This window comes from Eumetopias jubatus, unplaced genomic scaffold (assembly GCF_037043125.1).
Source record: "Eumetopias jubatus isolate StellerSeaLion01/CBP00866 unplaced genomic scaffold, mEumJub1_p1.0 scaffold_9, whole genome shotgun sequence".
Lineage (NCBI taxonomy): Eukaryota > Metazoa > Chordata > Mammalia > Carnivora > Otariidae > Eumetopias > Eumetopias jubatus.
Genome location: NW_028274815.1, coordinates 12,023,494 through 12,051,309, shown reverse-complemented (window position 1 = coordinate 12,051,309; position 27,816 = coordinate 12,023,494). Strand labels below are relative to the sequence as shown.

The following is a 27,816-nucleotide window of genomic DNA, read 5'->3' as shown; positions in this document are numbered from 1 at the left end:
TAGTTTATGATGATTTCCTCAGTTTCCTTTGAGCTGAGTTCCTTCTGTCGTGTTCCTTTCTAGGTGTTAGATGCTAACAGGTGCTTTGAAAAGCAGGCCCACTCTGCTTTATCTCTCCAGCTGGCAGCCTATTACTACAGCCTCCAGATCTATGCCCGCTTGGCTCCGTGTTTCAGGGACAAGTGCCATCCTCTTTACAGGGTGAGTCCTCATGGCTTCCACTTGATTAACAAGCAGAGTTAGAGCTTCTCTAAAACAGTTAAAACACGTGTTTATCCCTTTGGAGGGACTGATGTGCTTTGTGTCCAGAATGCATTCCCCGTGGCCAACAGCCCCTGCCTTTTCTGTGTTGGACATAGTTGCTTTCTAGGCAGCAGTTAAGAACAGGTCGTTTCCAGTGTTTATTGTGAATGCTGATGCTTCCCACAACTTGGCTGTCATTTATATTATTTTGCAAAGTTCTTAGGGCAGGTTAAAGTAGTAGGAGAGGAGAAATAGAGAATTGGTTTTTTCATTCACTGCCCGAAAGGAAGATGGCTCCAGTTTGGGACAGTAGGCAATACAGTTCTTTGAGTAGCACTGTTCTTTGATTTATTTTAAAGCCAGAAATGTGAGAGTAGTAGCTGGACAGATGAAATGTTGAAACGTGTTATACCCACTTGCCACCACGCTCCAGACAACTTTGATATAACTTTATTGTTGATTTCTGAGCAAAAGTGCCTAAGCGTGGCCTCAAGTTCCATGTGCCAACTTTTGTGGACACAGAGGTGTGACAGATGCCACTAAAAAATCAAAGCCCTCCAGGTTTACCTGTATATACCAGTTTTAATTATCAGCCTGGGGAAATTATCTGTTTTTTTGTACTGGAGTATTTTAAGAGAATTGCCATAATCTCTTAAGCAAATATGGATAAGCAAATATATCAGACTTTCATATCCACTATGTGTACAAATAAAAGGTTCCGATTGTATTGAGGCAGGATTCTTTCTCCCCTGACTTCAAAGCACCCTGTAAAGAAGTAACTTCACAATCTAAGTGTGACTGAAAGTTCTAGCTGTCTCAGCCACCCAAAACATAGCTAAGTAAATGAAAACATTCCATTTGTGGCAAAAATCTGTGGCTTTCCTTCATCAATTTTTCTTTAAAGAGGGTAAGAGTGGCGGGGGTGGGGGGACCATCTACAATACAGGATAATCTCCCAGGGGCTTACCGTTATTATACGTGGATTGTCCTGCGGCATAGTTTGATCATGATGACGTTCGGCCAAGAAAGGAATGTTTCCTTCTTTTATCCAGTTAATAAAAGGTACTAGTTATTTTGGAGATTCTGAATTTATTTTTTTTTGTTTTTGATAGTTACTGCCGCTTTGTACAGTTACTTTATTCCATGCTCTAGTAATTTTCCTTTGTTCTCTTTTTATGTCTCAGGTATGTTTTTATGTGAAATAAGGAATTGACCTACTGTGCTGTAAATTGAGGGAAAGAAGTGATTATATAGGTGGAAATGTGGCAGGTTTCCTTCTGGAACTTAATGGCTTTCTTACATTCAATCAGAATGTTCACGGCATGTTTGCTGGAGTCTGCTTCTAAATACCCTATCTTTCATTAGTGCTGTGTATGTACCCAAGTAACCGTTTACTCCGAAACTCCAAGTATGTTGAAACACAATGAAGCTTTACTTCGATCAAAAGCATTATGCCTTGTTATAACCACCAGTCATGTCCTCAGAATGTACTTGACTGAGATTTCTATGTGGCTACCATGGGGATGGGAGCCACCTCTTTTGTTCCCACGTCCATGGTCTGTGTCAAGATCACTCTGTGTGCCTAGCACTGTGTTCTGTTTTCCATGAATAAGGAGGATTGAAAGTCCAGTCAGCTGCGCACCTCGTGTGTGCCTTGGACTCTGACCGAGTGTTAAGATGAAAAGGCGGATGTGGCTGCCTGGACCCACCACGTACTATAAAAGCGTAGAAGACAATTGGGTACATGGGGATTGGGGGGCTGCCCAAAAGAGCACTGCAGACCCATGTGGCCCAGACCACATGCCCATCCTTTAAGGGCCAAAGAGCTTGCTGCACAGCCACACTGTGGCCCTGTCTTCAGTATCATTTCTTTACAACCTTAGTTAAAGGAGTCCTCTTGAAGGAAAATTCTAGTACAGCATATATTTTTCCTGTTTTCCCCAATAGTAAATTATTTTGTACCAAAAGTTAAAAGTCCCAACTCATGTACTGTTTGTGAGAGAGGTAAGTTAGGAGAAAACCATGAAATTACATCCCAACTTTTATATGTAAAAATCCATTTCCTTCTTCAGATGCTGCAGTCACTCCATAAGGAACCCCATTTAAAATTTCCACAACTGAACCGTGGGAAGAGACAAAGTATATGTGCTGCCGAAGCGAGCACTGGGAAGAGACAAAGTAGAACATTGAAAGCTAAGGGTTAGAAGTAAAGGTGCTTGCATCTTGGTTTCTTCTGTGTTCCCAGCAGTTCTTTTCACTTAGTAGAAGTGTGAGCATTTTATTTCCAGGTCCTGTATTTTGTATATCAAGTGCCTCGTGTGAAGGACCTAGAGCATGGCGTTGCAGTAAGAAAAATAGTAAGACTTGATTCCTGCCCCTTTTTACCCTTAACCCCAGTTTCTGTTTCTTCCTTCCATCCTGTGTCACCTCACTATTGCTGCCCTTCAACTCTTGGTCTTGTTCCTGTCACCGTTTTCCTATCAAACTATCTTTTCCTTTGAAGGTGCCCCTTGGAGCTCTCCTCTCTTGCCGTATCCCTGGGCCTCTGATCCTTGGTTGTTAGACCCCCCCGCCCCCCGTGGCATGATTGCTAACACCTGCTCCCATTCTCCTTTTGGGCCCAGTAGCAGAAGGCAGCTGCTGTTCAGGGTCATTGGTTCAGGAAGCAGCGTTAGATTCGAGTGGGAACAGAAGCCAGTAAAGTCCATGTGGCCCAGTGGTGATGTCTCCGAACATGATTTCTAACTTCTCAGCTGCTCCAGACAGAAACAGATGTGCCCTCCAGGAGTGTTACGACAGCACCGGCTCCTCGGGCCAGCTCATTCTCCAGGGACTTCTTGGCAACTCTGTCTGAAGCATGGGGTTGGTTGGTAGCCTGAAAGGTGAGCGGAAGAGTTAGAAAGTATCCATGATTTTTCTTTTTTTAACATCAAATACAAAGATGTTCTGAAATTCTTCCAGATAGATGTGTTAATAGGGAGTTAATAGGTGTGTGAATACATCTCCGGTTTTCTCCTCCCTGCCCCATGTCTTCAAGTTAATTCAGTTTCCATGGTTCCTTCACCTAAACCAGTGTAACAGCCTGGTAAACCCCACCCTGTCTTCATTTTTGTTGGTTTTGTATCTTTTCCCAGACATCTGTCAGAATGGCCTTTCTGAGGTGGAGACCTGGTCATCTGGCTTTTGGCCTCAAATCCCTCCGTGATTTCCTGTTGTCCTGGCAAGGTCTGCACGTCCCCCACGGTCTGGCCTCTGCCTGTTTCTCCAACTTCATCTTCCTTTGTTCCTGGCATGCCAGGCCACTTAAATTTCTCAAATGTCCTGTGTGTTCTCTTTCCTTGTCTTCAAACCTGTGCTCTTTGCCTGTAATGTTTGCCTCCTCCTTGGTTCAGACGTTACCTCACCCAGGCAGGCTTCCACCCGCCTGCTGCTAGCCCGCCGTGCTCGCAGGCTGTGCTTGGTGCTCTTACCTAGGCATTGTACTGCCCTGTACTTACCTCAGTCATAGCTCTTAAACACTCTCTTGTTTGGAATTTAAAATGCTTTTCATCTCACTAGATAGCGAGCTATGTGAGGCCCGTGTCTGTGTTGTATTTATTGGTTTTCCCAATGCGTAGAGCAGAACCTGGATAATAAAACGGAGTAAATAAATGTTCACTGGGTAGATTATTGAAAATTAATAAGTAATTCTGTAGCACATGTGAAATGATTGAATTGTGTGTGTGTGTGTGTGTGTGTGTGTGTGTGTGTGTGTGTATTTGCTCAAGTATTTATCGGGTGATTACTTTATGCCAGGCAATGTTCTGGATCCTGGGGAAACACGAGTGAACAAAGTACATAAAAACCTTTTGCCCTTTCTAGACTTACATTCCATTGAGGAAAGGACATCATAAGCAAAACAAGTAAATAAAATATATACTCTGTTAGATGGTGATAAGAGCTATGAAAATGAAAAGCAAAGAAGAAGAATAAGAAGTATGTGTATGTAGAGGACAATTTAAACAGACTCAGGAAACATCTCAAATTGAGAAAGTGACTTTTTTTTAAAATTTTTTTATTGTTAATCACCATACATCATTAGTTTTTGATGTAGTGTTCCATGATTCATTGTTTGTGCATAACACTCAGTACTCCACGCTGAACGTGCCCTCTTTAATACCCATCACCAGGCTAACCCATCCCCCCAACCCCCTCCCCTCTAGAAACCTCAGTTTGTTTTTCGGAGTCCATCGTCTCTCATGGTTCGTCTCCCCTCCGACTTACTCCCCTTCATTCTTCCCCTCCTGCTATCTTCTTCTTCTTTTATTTTCTCTTAACATATATTGCATTATTTGTTTCAGAAGTACCGATCTGTGATTCAACAGTCTTGCACAGTTCACAGCGCTCACCATAGCACATACCCTCCCCAATGTCTGTCACCCAGCCACCCCATCCCTCCCACCCCCACCGCTCCAACAACCCTCAGTTTGTTTCCTGAGGTTAAGAATTCCTCATATCAGCGAGGTCATATGATACATGTCTTTCTCTGATTGACTTATTTCACTCAGCAGAACACCCTCCAGTTCCATCCACGTCGTTGCAAATGGCAAGATCTCATTCCTTTTGATGGCTGCATAATATGCCATTGTGTATATATAACACCTCTTCTTTATCCATTCATCTGTCGATGGACATCTTGGCTCTTTCCACAGTTTGGCTATTGTGGACATTGCTGCTATAAACATTGGGGTGCACGTACCCCTTCGGATCCCTACATTTGTATCTTTGGGGTAAATACCCAGTAGTGCAATTGCTGGATCGTACGGTAGCTCTATTTTCAACTGTTTGAGGAACCTCCATACTGTTTTCCAGAGTGGTTGCACCACCTTGCATTCCCACCAACAGTGTCGGAGGGTTCCCCTTTCTCCGCATCCCCGCCAACATCTGTCGTTTCCTGACTTGTTAATTCTAGCCATTCTGACTGGTGTGAGGTGGTATCTCATTGAGGTTTTGATTTGGATTTCCCTGATGCTGAGCGATGTTGAGCACTTTTTCATGTGTCTGTTGGCCATTTGGGTGTCTTCTTTGGAAAAATGTCTGTTCATGTCTCCTGCCCATTTCTTGATTGGATTATTTGTTCTTTGGGTGTTGAGTTTGATAAGTTCTTAATAGATTTAGGATACTAGCCCTTTATCTGATATGTAATTTGCAAATATTTTCTCCCATTCTGTCGGTTGTCTTTTGGTTTTATGGACTGTTTCTTTTGCTGTGCTAAAGCTTTTTATCTTGATGAAATCCCAATAGTTCATTTTTGCCCTGGCTTCCCTTGCCTTTGGCGATGTTTCTAGGAAGAAGTTGCTGCGGCCGAGGTCGAAGAGGTTGCTACCTGTGTTCTTTAGAATTTGGATGGACTCCTGTCTCATGTTTAGGTCTTACAACCATTTGGAGTCTATTTTTGTGTGTGGTGTAAGTAAATGGTCCAGTTTCATTCTTCTGCATGTGGCTGTCCAATTTTCCCAACACCATTTGTTGAAGAGACTGTCTTTATTCCATTGGACATTCTTTCCTGCTTTGTCAAAGATGAGTTGACCATAGAGTTGAGGGTCCATTTCTGGGCTCTCGATTCTGTTCCATGATCTATGTGTCTGTTTTTGTGCCAGTACCATACTGTCTTGATGATGACAGCTTTGTAATAGAGCTGGAAGTCCGGAATTGTGATGGCGCCAACTTTGCTTTTCTTTTTCAATATTTCTCTGGCTATCGGGGTCTCTTCTGGTTCCATACAAATTTTAAGATTCTTTGTTCCATTTCTTTGAAAAAAGTGGCTGGTATTTTGATGGGGATTGCATTGAATGTGTAGATTGCTCTAGGTAGCATTGACATCTTCACAATATTTGGTCTTCCAATCCATGAGCATGGAACGTTTTTCCATTTCTTTGTGTCTTCCTCAATTTCTTTCATGAGTATTTTATAGTTTTCTGAGTACAGATCCTTTGCCTCTTTAGTTAAATTTATTCCTAGGTATCTCATGGTTTTGGGTGCAATTGTAAATGGGATCGACTCCTTGATTTGTCTCTCTTCTGTCTTGTTGTTGGTGTATAGGAATGCCACTGATTTCTGTGCATTGATTTTATATCCTGCCACTTTACTGAATTCCTGTATGAGTTCTAGCAGTTTTGGGGTGGAGTCTTTTGGGTTTTCCACATACAGTATCATATCATCTGCAAAGAGTGAGAGTTTGACTTCCTCTTTGCTGATTTGGATGCCTTTGATTTCTGTTTGTTGTCTGGTTGCTTGTGGCTAGGACTTCTAATACTATGTTGAATAGCAGTGGTGAGAGTGGACATCCCTGCCGCATTCCTGACCTTAGGGGAAAAGCTCTCAGCTTTTCCCCATTGAGAATGATATTCGCTGTAGGTTTTTCATAGATGGCTTTTATGATATTGAGGTCTGTACCCTCTATCCCTATACTCTGAAGAGTTTTGATCAAGAAAGGATGCTGTCCTTTGTCAAATGGTTTTTCTGCATCTATTGAGAGGATCCTATGACTCTTGTTCTTTCTTTTGTTAATGTATTGTATCACGTTGATTGATTTGCGGATGTTGAACCAGCCTTGCAGCCCAGGGATAAATCCCACTTGGTCATGGTGAATAATCCTTTTAATGTACTGTTGGATCCTATTGGCTAGTATTTTTGAGAGAATTTTTGCATCCATGTTCATCAAGGATATTGGTCTGTAATTCTCCTTTTTGTTGGGGTCTTTGTCTGGTTTTGGGATCAAGGTAATGGTGGCCTCATAAAATGAGTTTGGAAGTTTTCCTTCCATTTCTATTTTTGGGAACAGTTTCAGGACAATAGGTATTAATTCTTCTTTAAATGTGTGATAGAATTCTCCTGGGAAGCCATCTGGCCCTGGGCCTTTGTTTGTTGGGAGATTTTTGATGACTGCTTCCATTTCCTTAGTGGTTATAGGTCTGTTCAGGATTTCTGTTTCTTCGTTCAGTTTTGGTAGTTGATACATCTCTAGGAATGCACCCATTTCTTCCAGGTTCTCTAATTTGCTGGCATAGAGTTGCTCATAATATGTTCTTATAATTGTTTGTATATCTTTGGTGTTGGTTGTGATCTCTCCTCTTCCATTCATGATTTTGTTGATTTGGGTCATTTCTCTTTTCTTTTTGATAAGTCTGGGCAGCGGTTTATCGATCTTGTTAATTCTTTCAAAGAACCAGCTCCTAGTTTCGTTGATCTGTTCTACTGTTCTTTTGGTTTCTATTTCATTGATTTCTGCTCTGATCTTTATTATTTCTCTTCTCCTGCTGGGTTTAGGCTTTATTTGCTCTTCTTTCTCCAGCTCCTTTAGGTGTAGGGTTAAGTTGTATATTTGAGACCTTTCTTGTTTCTTGAGAAAGGCTTGTATTGCTCTATACTTTCCTCTCAGGACTGCCTTTACTGCATCCCAGAGATTTTGAAGAGTTGTGTTTTCATTTTCATTGGTTTCCATGAATTTTTTTAATTCTTCTTTAATTTCCTGGTTGACCCATTCATTCTTTAGTAGGATGCTCTTTAGCCTCCCTGTATTTGAGTTCTTTCCGACTTTCCTCTTGTGATTGAGTTCTAGTTTCAAAGCACTGTGGTCTGAAAATATGCAGGGATTGATCCCAGTCTTTTGGTACCAGTTGAGACCTGATTTGTGACCTAGGATGTGATCAATTCTGGAGAATGTTCCATGGGCACTAGAGAAGAATGTGTATTCCGTTGCTTTGGGATGGAATGTTCTGAATATGTGTGTGAAGTCCATTTGGTCCAGTGTGTCATTTAAAGTCTTTATTTCCTTGTTGATCTTTTGCTTAGATGATCTGTCCATTTCAGTCAGGGGGGTGTTAAAGTCCCCTACTATTATTGTATTGTTGTCAATGTGTTTCTTTGCTGTTGTTATTAATTGCTTTATAAAATTGGCTGCTCCCACGTTAGGGGCATAGATATTTACAATTGTTAGATCTTCTTGCTGGATAGACCCTTTAAGTAGGATATAGTTTCCTTACTCATCTCTTATTACAGTCTTTGTTTTAAAATCTAATTTGTCTGATACAAGAATTGCCACCCCAGCTTTCATTTGGTGTCCATTAGCATGGTAAATGGTTTTCCATCCCCTCACTTTCAATCTGGGGGTGTCTTTGGGTCTAAAATGAGTCTCTTGCAGACAGCGTATTGATGGGTCTTGTTTTTGAATCCAATTTGATAGCCTGTGTCTTTTGATTGGGGCATTTAGCCCATTTACATTCAGGGTAACTATTGAAAGATAGGAATTTAGTGCCATTGTATTGCCTGTAAGGTGACTGTGAGTGTATATTGTCTGTGTTCCTTTCTGATCTATGCTGCTTTTAGGCTCTCTCTTTGCTTAGAGGACCCCTTTCAATATTTCTTTCGGTGCTGGTTTTGTGTTTGCAAACTCCTTTAGTTTTTGTTTTTCCTGGAAGCTTTTTACCTCTCCTTCTATTTTCATTGACAGCCTTGCTGGATATAATATTCTTGGCTGCATATTTTTCTCGTTTAGTGCTCTAACGATATCATGCCAGTCCTTTCTGGCCTGCCAGGTCTCTGTGGATAGGTCTGTTGCCAATCTAATGTTTCTACCATTGTAGGTTACATATCTCTTCTCCTGAGCTACTTTCAGGATTTTCTCTTTGTCTCTGAGACTCATAAGTTTTACTATTAGATGTCGCGGTGTTGACCTATTTTTATTGATTTTGAGAGGCGTTCTCTGTGCCTCCTGGATTTTAATGCCTGTTTCCTTCCCCACATTAGGGAAGTTCTCTGCTATAATTTGCTCCAATATACCTTCTGCCCCCCTCTCTCTTTCTTCTTCTGGGATCCCAATTATTCTAATGTTGTTTCGTCTTATCGTATTGCTTATCTCTCGAATTCTGCCCTCGTGATCCTGTAGTTGTTTCTATCTCTTTTTCTCAGCCTCTTTATTTTCCATCATTTGGTCTTCTATATCGCTGATTCTCTCTTCTGCCTCATGTATCCTAGCATTTAGTGCCCCCATTTTTTATTGCACCTCATTAATAGACTTTTTGATTTTGACTTGGTTAGATTTTAGTTCTTTTATTTCTCCAGAAAGGGTTTCTCTAATAACTTCCACGCTTTTTTCAAGCCCATCTAGTATCTTTAAAGTCATGACTCTGAACTCTAGGTCCGACATCGTACTAATGTCCGTATTGAGTAGGTCCCTGGCAGACGGTACTACCTCTTGTTCTTTTTGCTGAGGTGATTTTTTTCATCTTGTCATTTTGTCCAGAGGACAGTAGATAAATGAGAGCACAAAATGCTAAGAGGTTAACAACGTCCCCAGGAAATATACTCTATACAAATCAGAAAAGACCTAAAACCAGGGGAAAAGAAAAGGAAAGAATGAAAAAAGATAGAGAAAAAAAAGAAAAAGATAAAGATAAAAACAAAGAAAAAGAGAACAAAACAAAACAAAAAAAACAGAATATGATCAAATATGATCAGGCTAGTGCATAGATCCAGTGCCACACACTAGATTTTGGGTGTTTTGGTCTGTGAGAAGAAAGTGCCTCCTAAAATTTTAAAGGAAGAAAGACTTATATATGTACAAAATAAGGGTTGATACAATGAAGGGATGGAAGATGACTGTAAAGATGAAACTTATAAAAGGTTTTATAAAGGGAATTGATAAGAAGTTGTTTGAAAGAAGAAAGAAGAAGATTTAAAAAAAAGAAAAAAGAAAAGAAAAAGAATGGGAGACACTGTGATCAGGCAGGAGACTAGAAGAAAGCCATTCACTAGTGGTTTAGGGTATATTTTGATCTGTTAGAGGAAACTTTATCTCAAAATTTTAAAGAGAGAACAACTTATACATATATATGCCAAAAATAAGGGTAACTACTATGAAGGGATAAAATATGACTCTAAAAATGAAAAATAAAAAATGTTTTTTTAAAAAAGGGATCGATAAGATGTTAGTTGAAAAAGGGAAAAAGAAAAATTTAAAAAAAAAATAGTTAAAAAAAATTAACTTTGAAAAACTAATGAATCATGGTAAAAAAGCCATGAATTCTATGTTCATCATTCCCCGCTATTCCATAGCGCTGGAGTTCTCCCGTTCTCCTTGATCAGTAAACTTGGTCTTGGCTTGCTGGCTGTTCGTGCTGATCTTCTGGGGGAGGGGCCTGTTGCCGTGGTTCCTAAATGTCTTTGCTGGAGGCAGAATTGCCCCACTCTTGTCGGTCCGGGCTAAGCAAGCTGCTCCGGTTTGCTGTCAGGAGGTTTTGTTCCCTGCAAGCTCTCGGTACAGCTTTGACAGACCAGGGTGAAAATGGTGACCTCCCAATCTCCACCTGGAGGAGCTGAGAACTCAGGGCCCCGCTCCTCGGTGCGCCCCCAGAGAAAAGCAGTCATTCCTGTCTCCCCGGTCTCCGGCCGCACTCCGTGCTCACCCGGCCTGTGACCGAGCGTTTGTATCTCTGGCCCCCGGCCCCATGTGGCGTCTCCAAACCCAGCAGATCCCTGCGGTGCACTCCCGCGCCGCTCTTCCTGGGGGAGGGAGGGGAGTCTCCTCGGCTCTGCCGCTTGTTGGGTCCCTGCTGGAGGAGCAGTGGCCCAACTGGGCCGCGGATCACAGTTTATGGCCACCCCGAGGTGAGAGCCCGCGCCTCGGCTCCGTCTCTGCAGCCGGCTTCCCTGCTCTCATACCTGGAAGCTCTGCCACACTCAGGCCCCCTCGGTCTTTCTGTGACCCCGAGGGTCCTGAGTCCACACTGTCCCGCGAGGCTTCCCCCTCCCGCTTAGCCACTGAAGCGATGTTCCTCAGTGGAGCCAACTTCTAAAGGGTCCGATTTTGTGCTCCGGGGCTCTAGCACTTGCCAGAAGCGGCCGACGGAGGCCCCCTCCCCCGCCATCTATCCTCCCGAATATCGCCTCGGATTCACTTCTCCCCACCTCCTACCTTCTAGTAAGTGGTTGCTTCTCTGTTCAGAGAGTTGTTGCTACTCTCTTCGATCTCCTGTTCAGTTCGTAGGTATTCAGAATGGTTTGATCCCTATTCAGCCGAATTCCTGATACCAGACGAAATCCAGGTCTCCTACTCCTCCGCCATCTTGCTCCGCCCCCTCGAGAAAGTGACTTTTGAGGAAAGACAAAGAGATGAGTGCAGTGCCGTGAAGACAGGAGGGGAAGAGTGTTCCACACATAGGGAACAGCAGTATCGATACAAAGGTATCGAAGTGTCACTGTGCCCATCGTATGTACTGTGGTATTTTTTCACAGTGTATTTGAGATCGTATTGAAATTTTACCATATAAAACTCAAAGTGTTGAAGAATTGCCTGCCTCTAGATGAAAAGGACAGAAATGCAATCTGTGACCAGACTTCACTGTGACCAGTAAGGTTTCCTCTGTCTGGCTAAGAAGTGTCAAAAGGATGTGTGTGTGCAAGTGCGTGTGCGCGCGCGTGTGTATTGGGGGTGGGGTGGGTAACAGCAAGGGTCAGCTTAGGGACTTGGCATAGGGGGGTTGTAAGTGGACAGTAGAAAGATCAGACTAACGCTGAAAAGGCATTGGCTCTCTTAAGATACCTCACACATTTATTCTGCCAGTTGATCCTTTGAGTAACCCCATTTGGCAGATGATAAGACTCTGAGAAATCCAGTGACTCACTCCACGTTGCTCTGGTGTAAGTGGCATCCTGTCACTTAGAGCTTCTCCTCCCAAGCTCTGCCTGCTTTTTGCTTGGACCAGAGTGGTTTCTGGCATGCAGGCCTAATGAGTCCTTTCCAGGAGGACATTCCACTGTGGCTACTGTGTAAAATGGAGACTCCTTCATGTGATAGGGAAAACCCTCAGTGAACTCACTGGCTCTTCCTTACCCCACCAGCCATGATCCCGACACCAGCTCTTTTGAAGTTTATGTTTTAGCTCTTCAGAATTTATATCTCTCTGAAGTTAACATCCTTTTTCACACCTCTGTGCCTGTGCAGATATAATTTCCCTGCTTAAAGTGCCTCCGTCTTCTTCCCACTCTCAGCATCTAAGTCTGAGCTCAAAAGAGCCTCCTGTGTGGAACCTTCTCTGCCCCCTGAGCAGACACGGGCCTTTTCCGTGTCTCATGGCTCTCGTCTGGACGCCCTGTGAGTGGTTTTTTGTGGTGGTGTAACTGATGCACAGCTGTCCCCTCTCCATGTGGTGGTCTTCTTTGAGAGCAGGGACCCCCTCTCTCTCTGAATCCTCAGGACCTCACCTGCTGTAGTTCCTCAGTGGCTGTTGATTGGCATGTGAATAACTTCAGGACTGCCGTGGATCGGGACAGCCTTCAGACTTGGGTTTTGTGAGCTCCAGCTCGCTTAGATTTGCAGGACTCAGGCATGGGCACCAAAGCTACATGTTGTAAGTACATAGGAGTTGTCCACTGACCACTTACGGGCTTATTATTCAAGTCTTTTCAGCATCTTCTTTTGCATAAAACAGCAGTGTTGAGTTTGGAATTAAATGTAACAAACTCCTGATGAATCATCATAGAAATTGAAATAAAAGTGGTTTCGATTTGTTGCCTACGCATAATAGCACTCAGTGGAGCTAGCTTTCACTCAATTGTCACTTCACCTTGTTTCTATTTTCAGCCCTCCTGTTCTCTCCTTCCACCGCCTGTAGTTCTGATCTGCGGGAGGATTACTTAGGTAGATTACTAGGTTTGAATGAAAGTACTGATAGAATTTGTGGGGTTATTTCTGACAAAAGACCTGTGCATCCTGATGGGAAGCCCCACCCGGAGCCAGGCAGCCAGGCAGCACAGGCTCCTGGAGCTTTCCTAGCTTATTTTTGGAGCAGCCCACCTTGCCTCAACTTTTCTTTTTCCGTGACAGAGGAATATGATAGATGGTCAGCCAGAGAGAGTTTTCTCTCCTTGTATTTGCCCTGATTGACTTGTTCTTATATTTAAGAAGTAATACACACATGGCCACAAAACTCAAATGATGAAAATGGTATACAGCAAAAAGTCAGTGTTTCCCTTTTGGTTCCTTCCAGAAATAGTTTACAGATATGCATATGTATGTAACAGTTTTTTATGCAAATGTGAATATATACATTGTTACTTACACTGATTTTGTTTTCATTTACACCTTACCTTTATAATTACTGTAAATGCATCTCGAAGTGTGATCTTTTCTAGCATTCTTTTTAAAAAGTTTCAGGAGATAAAATCAGTTAAAAATGGAAACATGTCCTTTAGTTTTATATGCTAGAGAAGCACACCCAGCAGGGGATGAAATTCAAAACTTTATGGCAGACTATTTCTAAAATGTGGTTTTTTAAGCCACTAATTGAAAATACTAAGTAGAAAATTATCTCAAGCAAATAACAACCCTAGAGGGGAAACACAGCACCTGTTTAAAACTTCCCAACCAATATTACCAAGAAATGGAGACTATTAAACCGGAATGGATTTATTACCTCTACTAGTAAGCAGTAGATTAAGTCATCGAGCATTCCGTAGTCATGAATATTTAGGCATATTTTCTTTTTACAGGGACTTGACCATATTTAAAGAAATTATATTTTATTCACCCCCTGAAGAACATTGCCTAATTTTGGGAAAAAATTAGAATAACTTAATTCTCCACACTTTCTGTTTTAAATTTTTGATGCCTTTTTTTGTTATTAGTTTTTACAGCCTGTGATGTTTTGCAGTATCACTTTGAAGACTGAATATGGGAGATTTTGAAGCTACCTGTAAAGTCCTTCAAAAGCTTCTTAGAAGCCAAAAGCTTTCATACCCTTGGATCATGGCATTGAGCTTAGTTGGGAAAAGAGAGAGAGCTTTGAATATACTCTATACACACAAAAACAGCGATTTCAGATGTGAGTTTGGATGTATAACATTGATGGAAATCTGTCAGGAGCATAGGGAGAAAGGGCCTGATGTCGTGGACAGGGCGATAGGTGGGAGGCGAGGGGTTTGCCTCGCTTCCTGGCTACCAGACCACAGCCGAGGATGCATGAAGGGCAGATTGGCATCTCTGAATCGGGAACCATAGTCTCGTGTGCACATCGCTGGGTTTGTATGAGGGTCAAATGACATTCACGTCAAAGTGCTTAGACACTTGAATGCCATACACTTGGGGGCTGAATGAATGAGATGAAGTGTTGGGGTGAGTAGGGGGATGCTTTGGAGTATTTTGAGAGAAATTGTAAGCTCAGGGGAAGAACTGTTATTAAAACTTAAATATTGGAAGTAATCACGACCAGTAAAGTTCCTTGAGGAGGAGCTTGGAGGTAGTAATGATAGTGGTAAGAGGATAATTTGCATGGAGGGCTGGAACTTATAACACACTAATCCATCTAGCCTCATTTAATCTTTATGAAGATTCTATAAAGAAGAAATGGCTTCAATTTTAATAATGGAAAACCTGTAGCTCAGGGAGAAGAACCAGTAATCAGGGTTTCTGATGCCAGTTCTTGTGCTTTTTACCCATAACTGATTCTCCTTTTTCTTAGAAGCCTTTGCGAATTGTCCCTTCTCATTAGTATTGGGTTTTACACAATGAATTGAAGTTTTGAAAACCTTCCTGTACATTTAACAAATATTTGATGATCCATAAATTTGAAGATACTTGGAAACCTATCATCAAAGAATTAATCACCTGCTCCTAGTCACCACCTTCTTAGGACAGAATTTTAAAACCAAGTATACTTATGTCAAGGGGTTGAACAAAAAATGATATTCTAAACTCTCTCTGTTGTCACTGGAGAAGAAAAAATGAAAGACTTGTAGATACAGCTTGAATCAGATATTTAGTTGGATACCTACCACTGTGTGTCCTTTACGGTTGTTTGTATTTACACTTGCATATTATATATGTATAAAAGGGATGAGAGGGAGAATGTACGTGTGTGTAAAAAAAAAAAAACAATCTAGATGTAATATAGAATGACAGCATTAAATCCATCAGTGAAAGTTGATCGTTTGTAGAAGGACTCTAATACCAAGTCTTAGTTACATTTGGTGGGAGCTCTTCATATACTGGGCTTGTCAAGATCCTTATAATTTCAGGGGGCGCCTGGGTGACTTAGTCGATTAAGTGTCTGCCTTTGGCTCAGGTCATGATCTCAGGGTTCTGGGATTAAGCCCTGCATCAGGTTCCCTGCTCAGCGGGGAGTCTGCTTCTCCCTCTCTCTCTACCTGATGCTCCCCCTACTTGTGCTCTCTGTCTCTCACACTCGCTGTCTCTCTCTCTCAAATAAATCTTTAAAAGAAAAAGAAAAAGATCCTTATAATTTCAAGAGCTACCCCTTCCTTGTTGACCAAATATAAAAGGATGGTTTTTGGGGGGAGGCATTGTGCTTGGGAGTCACAGGCCACCCTGCTACTTAACCCAGCGGCCTTGGTCAAGTGTCTCACCTCCTATGCGTCTCTAAAACAGATGATACAAGTAGAGTCTGGTCCCACAGAATTGGTAGTATTAGATGAGGTTCATTTCATGTATGTTTAGTACTATGCCTGTCTCCATACTGAGGACTGAAGGATTAGGTATTTGTTCTTAAATAATTCTTAGTAAAGTGAACATATTTGATGTATAAAGAATGTGAAATAAAAAATACAGAGGGGTTAGATAATTTCTACTTAGTAAAGGAAAAGAGATTAAAGTTGTTTAAACCGTGTAGGAATATATTGGCTTTAATTCATTAGTCTAAGGTTGTACTTTGAAGATCTGCTCTGAAGATTTAGTGGAGTCATACATGAGAAAAAATGTGCAACTTCCCCGATTCCATACCTGGAGGGATTTCCAAGGATTTATTTTATTTTCATGATTGAATTCCTGTACATTCATAGGATTTTAGCCTTAGAAAGGGGATCATCTGGTGATGTTCCTTTGTTTTACATCTGAAGAAACTGAGCCCCCTGAAGAGTCAAGAGAGAGGACCCCTCTCTTGACTCCCTCTGTGGCGTTCCCATCACTCTTGGTCTGTGATCCTGTAATGGTGCTTATATTCGGGAGCCTTCTGTGGGTTGCTTCTCTGTGTATCTTTGTCTGTCACTAGTTTTTAATTCCTTGAGCATAAGCTCTGGGTCCAATTTGTTTTCTTAGAATGATGGAGAAAAAAGTACTTTAAAATACCTTATTTTACTTGTGCCCCATAACAAAGCATGAGGAGGGTATGCTTACTGACTCCTATAGGTGAGGAAACAGATAGGAAATAACTTGCCCCAAATTGCATCCCTACTGAACGAGGGCACTGGAATATACAGTGGTATACAGTAGTGCTGTATATTTACTTTATATATACTCAAAGCCACTACTGCTGTTGACCGTGCTTCCCTTTTACCGTGTACCTGATTTCTGCAAGAGCCTCTACTGAGCCCTGGAAAAGACAAATTCATGAAGTATACGTGCTCTTGGCCATAATTTAATAAGCTATAATTTAATATTTCTGAGAAAAAGAATTGTAAAGTAAATTGTGTAGTGGAGCTATAATTAAAATGAATGCTTTTGAGTAAATCCCATAATCCCTTTCATTTTCAGAATACCTGCTTCATGCCAGGCCTTGGTTTGTGTATTATATATATAGTCTCTTTGGCCTCACACCACCACGCAGACTGTGTTTTACTGCCATTTTGTAGATGGCACAATTGAGTTTGTAGTTGTTAAGTAACTTAGCACAAGGTCATCCAGCTAGTACCTTCTGTGTGTCCATGCTGATTTCACTATGCCGCGTCATTTTCATTGGCAAATATATGAAAATGAAGGTTGTATGTGGAGACTGGAAACTTTCTGTGGGATAAAGAAAAGCCCACACAAATGTTATTGGTAGTAATTATGCTCGTTATTGCTTTGTGCTACCATTTTGAAGCTCTGCCCTCTACCAGGTCTTGGGATTTTTCCATAAATTGTATCAGAATACAAAGAGAATAGAAATGAGAAGGCGTTACATAATCAAGGTCAGATGAAGAGCGTGTAGGCCACTCTCCCCAAACAGGTACCAAATCCCCAAGATGCCAGAAAACAAAAGGTTAAAAACTGAATGTGGTGAAAACCTGAGGGAAACCCTTGAGAGAATGGAGGTGGTGGGCTTCATGAGCAGGGGTGGGAAGCAACAGCCTGGGAGAGATGGGGCTGCATGGTTCTAGCCTCTCCTTCCCAGGGCATTGGGCAACTGCACACTGAGGGCTTCGGTCTGAAACCGCAGGGTCAGAGTGACTTACGGGAAAAAGGCGTCCTTGTTGTGGTGAACATGGGCTTGCTGGTGGAGTGCAGAAGTGGGTACAAGGTGCTCCGTGAAAGGACAGCTGCGGAAGATCTCTCCCTTGCCCCGGAAGCCCTGCCCATCGCATCTTTGCTCTTGCTCTCTCTGCTACTAGGCAGGAATGTGCTAACCGGATGAGGTGTGAGGGAACAGGCAACAGTGGTGCCCAGCCAGGGGCAAAGCAGGTGTAGACGGGCTGGCTGGCCCTGAAGCAGCGGCCCCGTACCACATAACCTCAGGGCTGGCTGAGCCCACCGTGTGCGATCCAGGGTGCTGCCCGAGAGTTCAGTCAGCAAGCAGAAAGGGGGTGGGGGTAGATGTCAGCTGTAGAGGCGGCACTGGGAGCTGAGGAATGGGATCCCCTTTGCCTAAAGCCATGGCCAGAAATACCATCCATATGCGGCACATTCCCACATCACTTCTAATGGTAGGTAGATTTGCTGCTTTCACGCCATCTTTCTGTCAGGTCTTGGCTTAGTTGTATCACACCATTTTATAACTGCTTGTATTCACACCATTTTATAACTGCTCGATTGTGTCTCCAGATAGACTGCATTCCTGGAGGAAAGGGTCACATCTTAGTATAGTACATCACCTGGCACAAAATAGGTGCACAAGAAATATTTGCTGAACAAATGAAAGATGGTCTTGGAGCTTACTTTGGAGAGGTAGCTTTCAATCCGAGGTCTTTTTGACTTGAGATACCCTTAATTTGTGGTTTTTGCAATAGGACTGAGTGTATGCATAGCAGTAGGGAAAAAACATTGACTTTTTTCTCAAATCCACCTCCTGGAACCTAAGAAGATTTCTTTAATTGGTTTTTATTGGCAATCCCCGATTGTTCCCTAATAGGATCAAGAGAGAATGTCAGACTAGGTTTGGTAACATAGACTCAACATTGACAGATCTCCTGTGTAGCTCAGAATAATGGCTTACACATTAGAAATGCTGACCCCTTACTATAATTAGGTGTGTTTCTGAGAACCAAAGGTAGATTCTGGAGTTTTTTCCTAATTTGCTTATATTAAAATATAAACCATATCGTCCCAGTCATTGGGAGTATTGAGTTACTGTTGTTCAAGTATCAGGCTCCCTGTTAAATATTCCAAAATCATGGCTGAGCTGCTATTGCTTCGTTGACACCCAGACCAACTTTAATGTAAATAAATGTGGCCAGTTAATCACTTATTTTTCTTTCCTGTCAACTGTTGGATTCTGGGGTTTGTTCTATTTGGATGATTTTATTGTTGTTAGAAAAGCTGTTAAGAATTATAGAACAAGGGTGCCTGGGTGGCTCAGTTGTTAAGCGTCTGCCTTTGGCTCAGGTCATGATCCCGGGGTCCTGGGATCGAGTCCCACATCGGGCTCCCTGCTCGGCGGAAAGCCTGCTTCTCCCTCTCCCACTCCCCCTGCTTGTGTTCCTGTTCTCTCTGTGTCTCTCTGTCAAACAAATAAATAAAATCTTTAAAAAAAAAAAAAAGAATTATAGAACAATATCCCATTGAGCCCCCAACTGATCAGAATAAAAATTGGTTGGGTACTCTCTTATACAACTAGAAGTGTTTATGATTTTAGGAACAGGGATAGGTTTTTTCCTAACTTACCCCTGGAGAAAACACTCCTCTACATAACTGTCTAGGCATTTATAGTGGCATTATTTGAACTGCTGCTTTGTTATTGAGAACACTTAGATGGTCCAGAGAAAATTTATCCGGGGGTAATGATGACAAAAATTACTTCCAGGGTGAATTATAAATGATCAGATAATTAGGGAATCAGTCTAATGAAGGATGATGGTAGTTGAAAAAACAAGTGGATATTATTTTTTAACTGGTTGGGAGATTTTAAGGAAGAAGAACAGAGCAGGAGTCCAGAAACCTCCTTCCAGACTCAGTTCTGTGTCTTGTCTTTGTGGTCTGCAAAATGTACTACCTCTGCCATTGACTGCTTAGGGTGGTTGTGAGCCTTGATTAAACAGCAACAGGGGAAGAGCCAAACACTGCCCTGTAGACGTGGTCTTGTTGTTACTTTGTTCTGTTTTTGTTGTTGCTCTTTTTGTTATAGGCTGATCCCAAAGGGCTAATCAAGATGGTCACCAGGCATGTGACTCGATACGGACATGAAGCCTGGCCAGAGGACCTGGTCTCACTGACCAAGCAGTTGCACTACTACAACGAACGTCTCTTGGATTTCACTCAGGCTCAGATCCTTCAGGGCCTTCGGAAGGGTGTGGATGTGCAGCGTTTTACTGCCGACGACCAGTACAAAAGGGAAACTATCCTTGGTTTAGCAGAGTAAGGGGATGCCTTTGTCTCATAAAGGGATGGATTTAAAATATTAAAAGGGGGCGCCTGGGTGGCTCAGTAGGTTAAGCATCCGACTCAGGTCGTGATCTCAGGGTCATGAGTTGGAGCCTCGCATCAGGCTCCACATTCAGCAGGGAGTCTGCTTGAGATTCTCTCCCCCTCCCTCTCCCCTTCCCCAGCCTCTCTCTCTCTCTAATTTTTCTTTGTGGGTATGGAATGCCCCTTGGTTTTAATACTGGTTTCCAGTTTTTAGTTTAGATCAAATGAGAATTACTTACATGTCAGAAGGTGGAGAAAATAGGGGAGGGAAAAAAAAACAAACTTAAAAAAAAAAAAGGTGGGAAAGTGTGTTCACCCACAATGGTTATTGAGTAGATAGTCACAGTTTGTGGAGTGCTTACCATGCGCAAGGAGCTGTGTTAGGTGCTCTGTAAACTATTTTATAAATATCGTTTAATCCTCAAAGAGAACCCTACAACATAAAATGTCATCCCCATTTTATAGCTGAAGAACATGAGACTTCAGAGTGTTGAGTAACTGGCCCAAGTTTACATGGGTGGTAGGATCATCACTGGGATGTTGACCTTGACCTCTCACATAACAAAGCCATTCCATCTTCACAGTGCCCTGTGTCTGCCCCCGGACTGCCTGGTTGTGTTCCCAGGAAAGCACTGGCATACAGTTCAGTCGAGGCTTCCAGCCTTTGAAACTAAGGTTAAATTGTGCCTATATTTAATGGTTATTCTTCCCTCCTGGTACATTACTTTAAAATAACAAAGATAGCCCTGCTTATGAAAGTGATATATGCTATTTTTCATTATTATTATTTAAATCTTTAAGAAAGTGGCAAAGTAGCCTTGGCTCTCTGTAATAAGTTTATATTAGCCCGAGTTTCTTTCCTACCAGAAGATACCCCAGATTCTTTTTAGAGTAAGGCAGGGAATAGAGAGATCAAAGAAAAGATAGAACAATCTGTCACAGGATTAGGTTTAATTAAGAGAACTACGGAATCACTTTTTCTTTGCCCCTCTGTTCTTGTAGAGATTAATAATTTCATAGAGTCATTTAATGTCTAATTGGAAAGTGACCAAAGAGGTCATTTAATCCAACCTCCTCACTTTTGGAAGAAGAATCTGAAAATCAGCTTTAAAGAGTGGTTCAAGGTCACACAGCCAGGGAGGTGAGAGCCTCAGCTTCCCATTGTCAAGTCCAGTGGGCTTTTCCTCCAGGAATTCAATAATCCTTGGGGCCATGCTCATGGCTTTTTAGAAACGGGTTATTATGTAGAATAAAGGTTACAAGGTAAGACACATCTTAACATCATCTGTTACATTTTGCTAGGGTTATTGTCCTTGATTTTCTTTTTTAAATATCCAGCTAGTGTATGCTACTTGAAGTATGTCGATGAGAACAAAGACCTGCTTTTGACAAACATATAATGGAATCTTACTACTTGGAAGAAGTACTTAGAAAAATATACAGCAGCCTTTGAATGGCTTGTTTAAAATGTCCGAGTGTCCGTGGCATTTCCGAGCTAGCAGTTCTGACTTAGAGACGGGAGTTGGGCATCTTACAAACGAGAACCCGTGAAGTACCTGCTTCCTCCTGTTCTGCCACTCTACCTTCAGCTGTACACGACGCCACCGTTCTTCATTTTCTTACTAATTGTGTATCCATTTTTCATGGCATTTGTATTCTGTAAGTGCAGCGTGTCTGTCCTTTGTTGCCTGTGTAGCTTACATGATAGGTCGGCAGTGGTTAGTCAGGCTAACCTTGGAGAGGGCACAACATAGCGTGGTTTCTTCCCACCTTTATCAGGTGATAATGGTATCCGTACCTGGTGAGCACGTTCATGTGGTCAGGCAATGTCTCAGACTGCCCTAACAGAAAGGATGAATTGCTAATGGTTGCCATCCTCAGGGATTTCTCATTCCATCATGGAGATGGAATAAATACTTTAAGAAATTTTTAATTGACAGTGCCCTAGTAATTCTTGCCATGACAGACTTATTCCACCCCTGGGCCTCCTTTTTATAGTCCATGAGCAAAGAATGGTTTTTACATTTTTAAAGGTTTGTAGAAAAACAAGAATAAAAAAATAATAGGAATTTGCTACAGAGACTGTATGTATGGCAGTGAAGCCTGAAAGATTTATTAACTTGCTGTTTACAGAAAATGTCTCCCAACTCCTGGCTAATCAAACATACAAGTAAATGTCCTTTGCTCCTGGCTAATCAAACATATAAGTAAATGTCCTTTGTCCTTTTCTTTGCTAGGGTGTATGTAGTCTTAGCATTATTACTTAATAAGAATAGAGATTTCATTTCTGTGCCTGTGGTTCTGTCCACCAATCCTCCAACCAAGAATTGGTTCTGCTTGGGGAATCTAGGGGTCCCGTGATAGTCTTTACGGAATGGCTTTAACGTGGGCACCCTGGCCCGGAATTCTTGATATATCTAGAGGGCCTCAAGTTTGGTGGCCCCATCCCCTGGTTTAAACCTTCCCCTGGCTCTCCATTGCTAAAGGATAAGGTGCAGGCCCCTTGGCTGACCTCCCCTCTGCCTTCTCTCTCGGAACTACCTTGCCACTGTTTCACTTGTTTATCCTCCACACTTCAAGCTCAGATCGGTCACTCGCTCATCTCTGCTTGTCAGTATTTGAAGTCCTCTCTGGTGGCACTTCCCGTGTTGTATTTAACTGTTGGTTCACATCTCACATCTTCCACTAGGGCTGTGCTGTGAGTTCCTCAGGAAGAATCTTGTTTGTCTTTATGTCCTAAGCAGCCAGCCCAGTACCCGGCGCTAGAAAACAAACAATTGTTGAGAGACAAACTGCTTTTTTGTATCCCTGAACTGGTTTTTGACTGTAGGTCTGGGGTCTAGACCAGAATTTTTTCACTCTCTGTACATTTTGGACTGGATAATGCCTTGTGGGAGAGCTGTTCTGGGCATTATAGGATGTCCTGCATCATCCCTGTCTTCTACCCACCAGATGCCAGTAGCACTCTCCTCCTCTCCCACCATGATAATCAGACACTGTCGGATGTCCCGGGGGGCACAGCATCCTCCTCGGGTGAGGACCACTGGTCTAGACTGTTCCTTGGTCAGTTGCAATGCACCACAGTGAAAATGGAACATTAGAATTCCTTGGAAGTACTTTTCCTGAATTACTGTGAAATGTCTTATAAGGACTGTGCCGACCGCACCCCTCATAGCTGGAGAGAGTCCTAATGAACATTTTCTTTGCTGATTAAGGTAATGTGTTTCTCTTCTCTTCCTTCCCTGTGGCTGATGGACATTCTTGAAGAACACTCGAGGAGAACGTCTACAGCATTGCTCTTTCTCTGGCGCAGCGTTACAGTGTCTCCCGTTGGGAGGTTCTTATGACCCATTTGGAATTCCTGTTCACTGACAGCGGGTAAGCACACGATTTGTATGTACGTTTATTGCCATGTCTGTTTTTTCAGATTCCATTTTAGAAGGATCTTGAAGTTGTAAAGTACAATTTCACCTTCCCTTTTGAGCTATAGTAAACCAATATCTGGACATTCTGCCTTTATATGTTTCTGATACACATTTCAGTATTCCAACAATAGCTTATTACTTTTTACCTTTCAGTAATTAATAGTCCTGAGTTACATTAATATTCTTGCATTTATTCAGAGGTTTTTTTTTTTTTAATTGAGAATCTGCGGCATACGAGGAACAGTGTTAGACACTTGGGTTACAATAGTGAGCAAAAACAGGCATCCCAGCTGTCTTGGAACCTGTAGTCTAGTGTGGGAGACAAGACTGTCATTGAATAACGAGAGACAAATGTGAAATTAAAACTGTGACAAGTACCACAGAAGAGAGCCCATATAGCGGATTTGGCGTAGTTAAGGAAGACTTTCCTGAGGAAGTAATGCTGGAGCTGAGATCTAAATATTGCATCACAATTATGTACACTGCGATGAGAAGGAAACCATTTTCTTTCTTTTCTTTTTTTTTTTTTTTAAGATTTTATTTATTTGAGAGAGAGAATGAGAGAGAGAGAGCATGAGAGGGGGGAGGGTCAGAGGGTGAAGCAGACTCCCTCTACTCTACTTAATAAAATGCCAAGGAGGCATTATTATCCCTCCCTGAGCAGGAAGCCCGATGCGGGACTCGATCCCGGGACTCCAGGATCATGACCTGAGCCGAAGGCAGTCCCTTAACCAACTGAGCCACCCAGGTGCCCAGAAGGAAACCATTTTCTAGGGAGACAAGATGGTTAAGTGCTAAAGCTTTTGACAGGAAGTAGCGTGATGCGTGTGAGGGCCTGACAGGTGGACAGTGTGGCTGAGGTGCAGAGAGTCGGGGGAGCTCAGTGTGAGGTGGCTCTGTGGAGAGACCTAGAAGCCAGGCTGTGGGCAAGACTGCAGGCTTCTCACACGAGTCCTAGGAAACTACTGAAGGAGTCTATAAAAGAGAGGAGGGTAATAGGATCAGGTCTACGTTTGGATGAGATCACTTTGGCTCCCATGTTGAGAAAAAATTTTAGGGAGACCAGTCCAGGCATACAGAGACCAGTTGGGGAGCCATTGGAGTAATAGGCCCTGACAGGTGACCATAACTTGGAGTCGGGTTTTGAAAGTCCAGAGGGAGAGATGAGAATGACTTTCAGAGATACCTAGAAGGTGAAATGGTTAGTACGAAATGCACTGATCAATAAGGACCAACTAGGTCTGAATTCAGTGAGAGGGTCAAGATCAGCGCCAGGATCTTACTGGGTCTGCCTGTTGGGTGCTGACATCCTTCGGTGAGACAGGTAGCCCTAGTTACAGACAAGGCATTTTGAGGGGAGCGTGAGGAAAAGGCAAGCAATTGGGGGAAGTTACACACATCGAAATGCCCAAGAGGAAAGGTCATGCAGACAGCGGATCTTACTGCTCTGGAGTTCAAAAGAGGAGGAGGAGCCGGAAATCCTAATCGGGGAGTTACATGCATATAGATGATAAATAAGCTATGTTGTGGGTGCACTTTGGGAAAGTATATGGAAGGAGAAAGGAGAGAGACCTAAGACACACCTTGCGGACCTTCCACAATTAATGGCAGTTAAAGGGCTGCCAGCAAAAGGGACAGGAGAGCGCAGCCGAGAGGTAGGACGAAAGAAATGGGGCATCCTTGTGCTAGGGAAGCTGTGGGAAGAAAGACTTTAAGGAAAGGAGGGAGTATTGAGTGGGGCCAAATCCTGCTGAACAGTCAAGACTTGCTTATAACTCAGCATTTTTAATTTTTATTAAATCTTTAAAATGTTAGCATCTACGTTTTAAGTATTTATGAAATTGCTACACAGGTGGGTGATAGTGTTATCTGTGATAAATATTGCACAGACTTCACCATTTTTGAAGCATAGTAATATGTTCAAATAAATGTTTCTTACGCATATTGGCATTTAAAAAATACCTTGGCATTTTATTAAATATCTTTTTCCTTTCATTGAATGTTACATAAGAGGCTGCCATATCTGTACAAGCAGGATGCTCCGTTGGTCTCTGAATATATTATGAATTATCAGGCAATCTAGTAACGTGCAAGACTGTTCACAGCACATCATTATAGCTGATAGCAGTGTGATTATGCAGACGCAGCAATTACAAAAGCAGGAAATCATTACCTCCTGGCATCATTACTTTTGAGTGACAAAACACCTAATACTGATTTAGAAGTGGTGTTTAGTAGCGCCTCTCGTTCTTTACTTAAAAGATGTAGTTTGCCTTACTATTTAATCAGACTTGGGGACATAGGTATTTGAAACCAGCCTTGTCAATACAGTAGAAATTGCCCAACATTCACTCATTGAGTCACTGCCTATGGGAAGGTAACAGATCAGAGTTACAAGAAAAATAACGGTCTTTTCCTTAAGATTTTGTTTTCCTATCCCTTTAAAAAGCCATTTTCCCCACCCAGTGGAGAAAATATGTTTCTTTCTTTTCCATGCTCTTTCCTGTTGGTTGAATTAGGGAATGTGCCCTGTGTCAGCACACGTCCAGGTATGCACGCGCCCACAGTTTTCAGGGGAGGTGGCATATGCAACAGAGCATAAACCTTCAAATCAGGCTAGCTAGATCAAATCCGACTGTCTCTCTCTCGCTGTGTGTCCCTGCGCAAGATAATTCAATTCTCTGAAACTCATTTTCCTTAACTCTAAGGTGTAATAAAAATTAAATGATTTCACGGTAAAGTAGCAAACCTATGTTCCTGTTACACGATTGGTGCTTCATTCATGGCAGTTATTCCTGCCGTTTCACTCCACTGTGAAGGCGATAATCCTCATAAACACCCATACTTGAATTCTGGTCTCCTTTGCCCCCTTATTTTTCCTCCGTGTTTTTTCTTCTCAGTAGTGTTGAACGTCTGTGATGGCTTTGAGTGGGCCTGTGGGCCTGGCGTCCCTTCCAGCCGGTGGATGCCGGCTCACCCAGCCTCCTCTTCTCCTGGGTCTTGTTCAGGGCTGATGCATCCTGAGTAGCCACCATCCCTTCCGGGCTGTTCGGGACACTTTGGTGGGTCTTAACATCATTAACTACCAGTGTACGTATGGCTTAGCGTGAGGGCATGGGTGTTGGAGTCAGGCCACATTTCAGGGTCCAGATCTGCTGTCCATAACCCCAACTATGTAACTGTGATTGAATCACTGTTTTCTCAGTTCTCCAACCATTTTGCTTACCTTGTAAGGTTATAAAGTTTAGAGAAAAATCTGTGGAAGGTATATAGCTGGGTGGCTCTGTAATACTGTTGCATTATTCCTGTTACTATTCTTGTCAATTCTGCTGACTCCATGAGTGTCTTTAAGTTTTGGACACAAGAGCAGTTTTGGAATACCAGAGGCTGCTTCTAGGTGATTGAATAGTGCCACGTTTGTTCATTCATTAAATATTTTTATAGTGTTTTCCTATTCTAAGCTTAGGTTTAAGTGCTGGGTACATCATTACCCTCATAGAGCTTATATTCTAATAGGGGAGACCCCTCCCACCACCCCCAAGACACACACACACACACACACACACACACACACACACTTACTTAAAAATAGCCCAAACCTAAATTGCTAGTCATGGTAAGTCCCATAAAGGCAATGCACAAGGCCGAGGGTTCTGGGGCCAGGAAGGTCTTGGTGTTTTTGAATAGATACAGGAAGACCACTGTGGCTGGAACATATGGTGCCTCTGGGCACAGGAGAACTAGATAAGGGCCAGAACTACCTTTGACTGTCATTTTTGGTGACACCCTCCATTTTCCCCCTTCTTAGTTAAATAACAGATCTGAAGGCCACGCATCCTGCACTTTCAATTCATTCTGATAGCCAGTCACCTTTTAGTCACCTGGGTGATTACCCAAGGGATTTTGCTTGGGTGTCTGAGATCATGATACCATCTTCTTCTGTGTCGGTTGGTGTAGTACTGTCTCCTTTAGACCCATGGCTAGGGCCCCTGGTCACAGGGAATCTGACTGTGCACTGCTGTTTTCCACAGTCAGTTTTCATATTCTCTGGTAGGATTCTTTTGGTCTCGGGTACAAGGATGAGCAAGGGCAAGTTATAGCTGTAGGAAGATGAAAACACTGTAAGGTGTCTGCCTTTTTTATGAATTAGAAGATGCACAGGACCTGTGCCCCAGGGTTGCTGCTGCTGAGAGTGGGGATTGTGTCCAGAGAGCCACTTTGTAAAGGATGCTGAATTCTGGCCGTCTCTCCCATCTCCTCCGCCTTTAAGCAAGCCTGGCATAGTTGAGGATGTAGTGTGAGAATAGTTAGTATGGAGTGGGATTTAAGGTAGCTCAGCTTGTTAAAAGTAGGTCATAACGTTGAAAATTAAGATGAAATAAAAACTCAGGACCCGGAAAAATCCATATTAGAGGAGGAGGGTTGAATATAGATGTTCAGGTCATGGGTTTTATAGAATTGTTCGATTTGGTTTTGATCTTTCTTTTGGCCTAAGGGGGGAAGAGATCATGACCAAGACTGTGATTTGCATTGTGCATAAGAAGAAACCTACCATTC

The 27,816-nt window shown here is 42.5% G+C and overlaps 1 protein-coding gene across 1 annotated transcript in view; it reads left to right on the top strand.

Moving 5' to 3' along the window:
* NBAS (NBAS subunit of NRZ tethering complex) overlaps window positions 1-27,816 on the top strand; it is a 351,301-nt gene that overhangs the window by 217,264 nt on the left and 106,221 nt on the right. Inside the window, exons 40-42 of the mRNA XM_028099384.2 lie at window positions 64-201; window positions 19,554-19,783; window positions 23,102-23,212. Of these exons, the coding sequence (XP_027955185.2) occupies window positions 64-201; window positions 19,554-19,783; window positions 23,102-23,212 (479 nt within the window). The remainder of the gene's footprint in view (window positions 1-63; window positions 202-19,553; window positions 19,784-23,101; window positions 23,213-27,816) is intronic.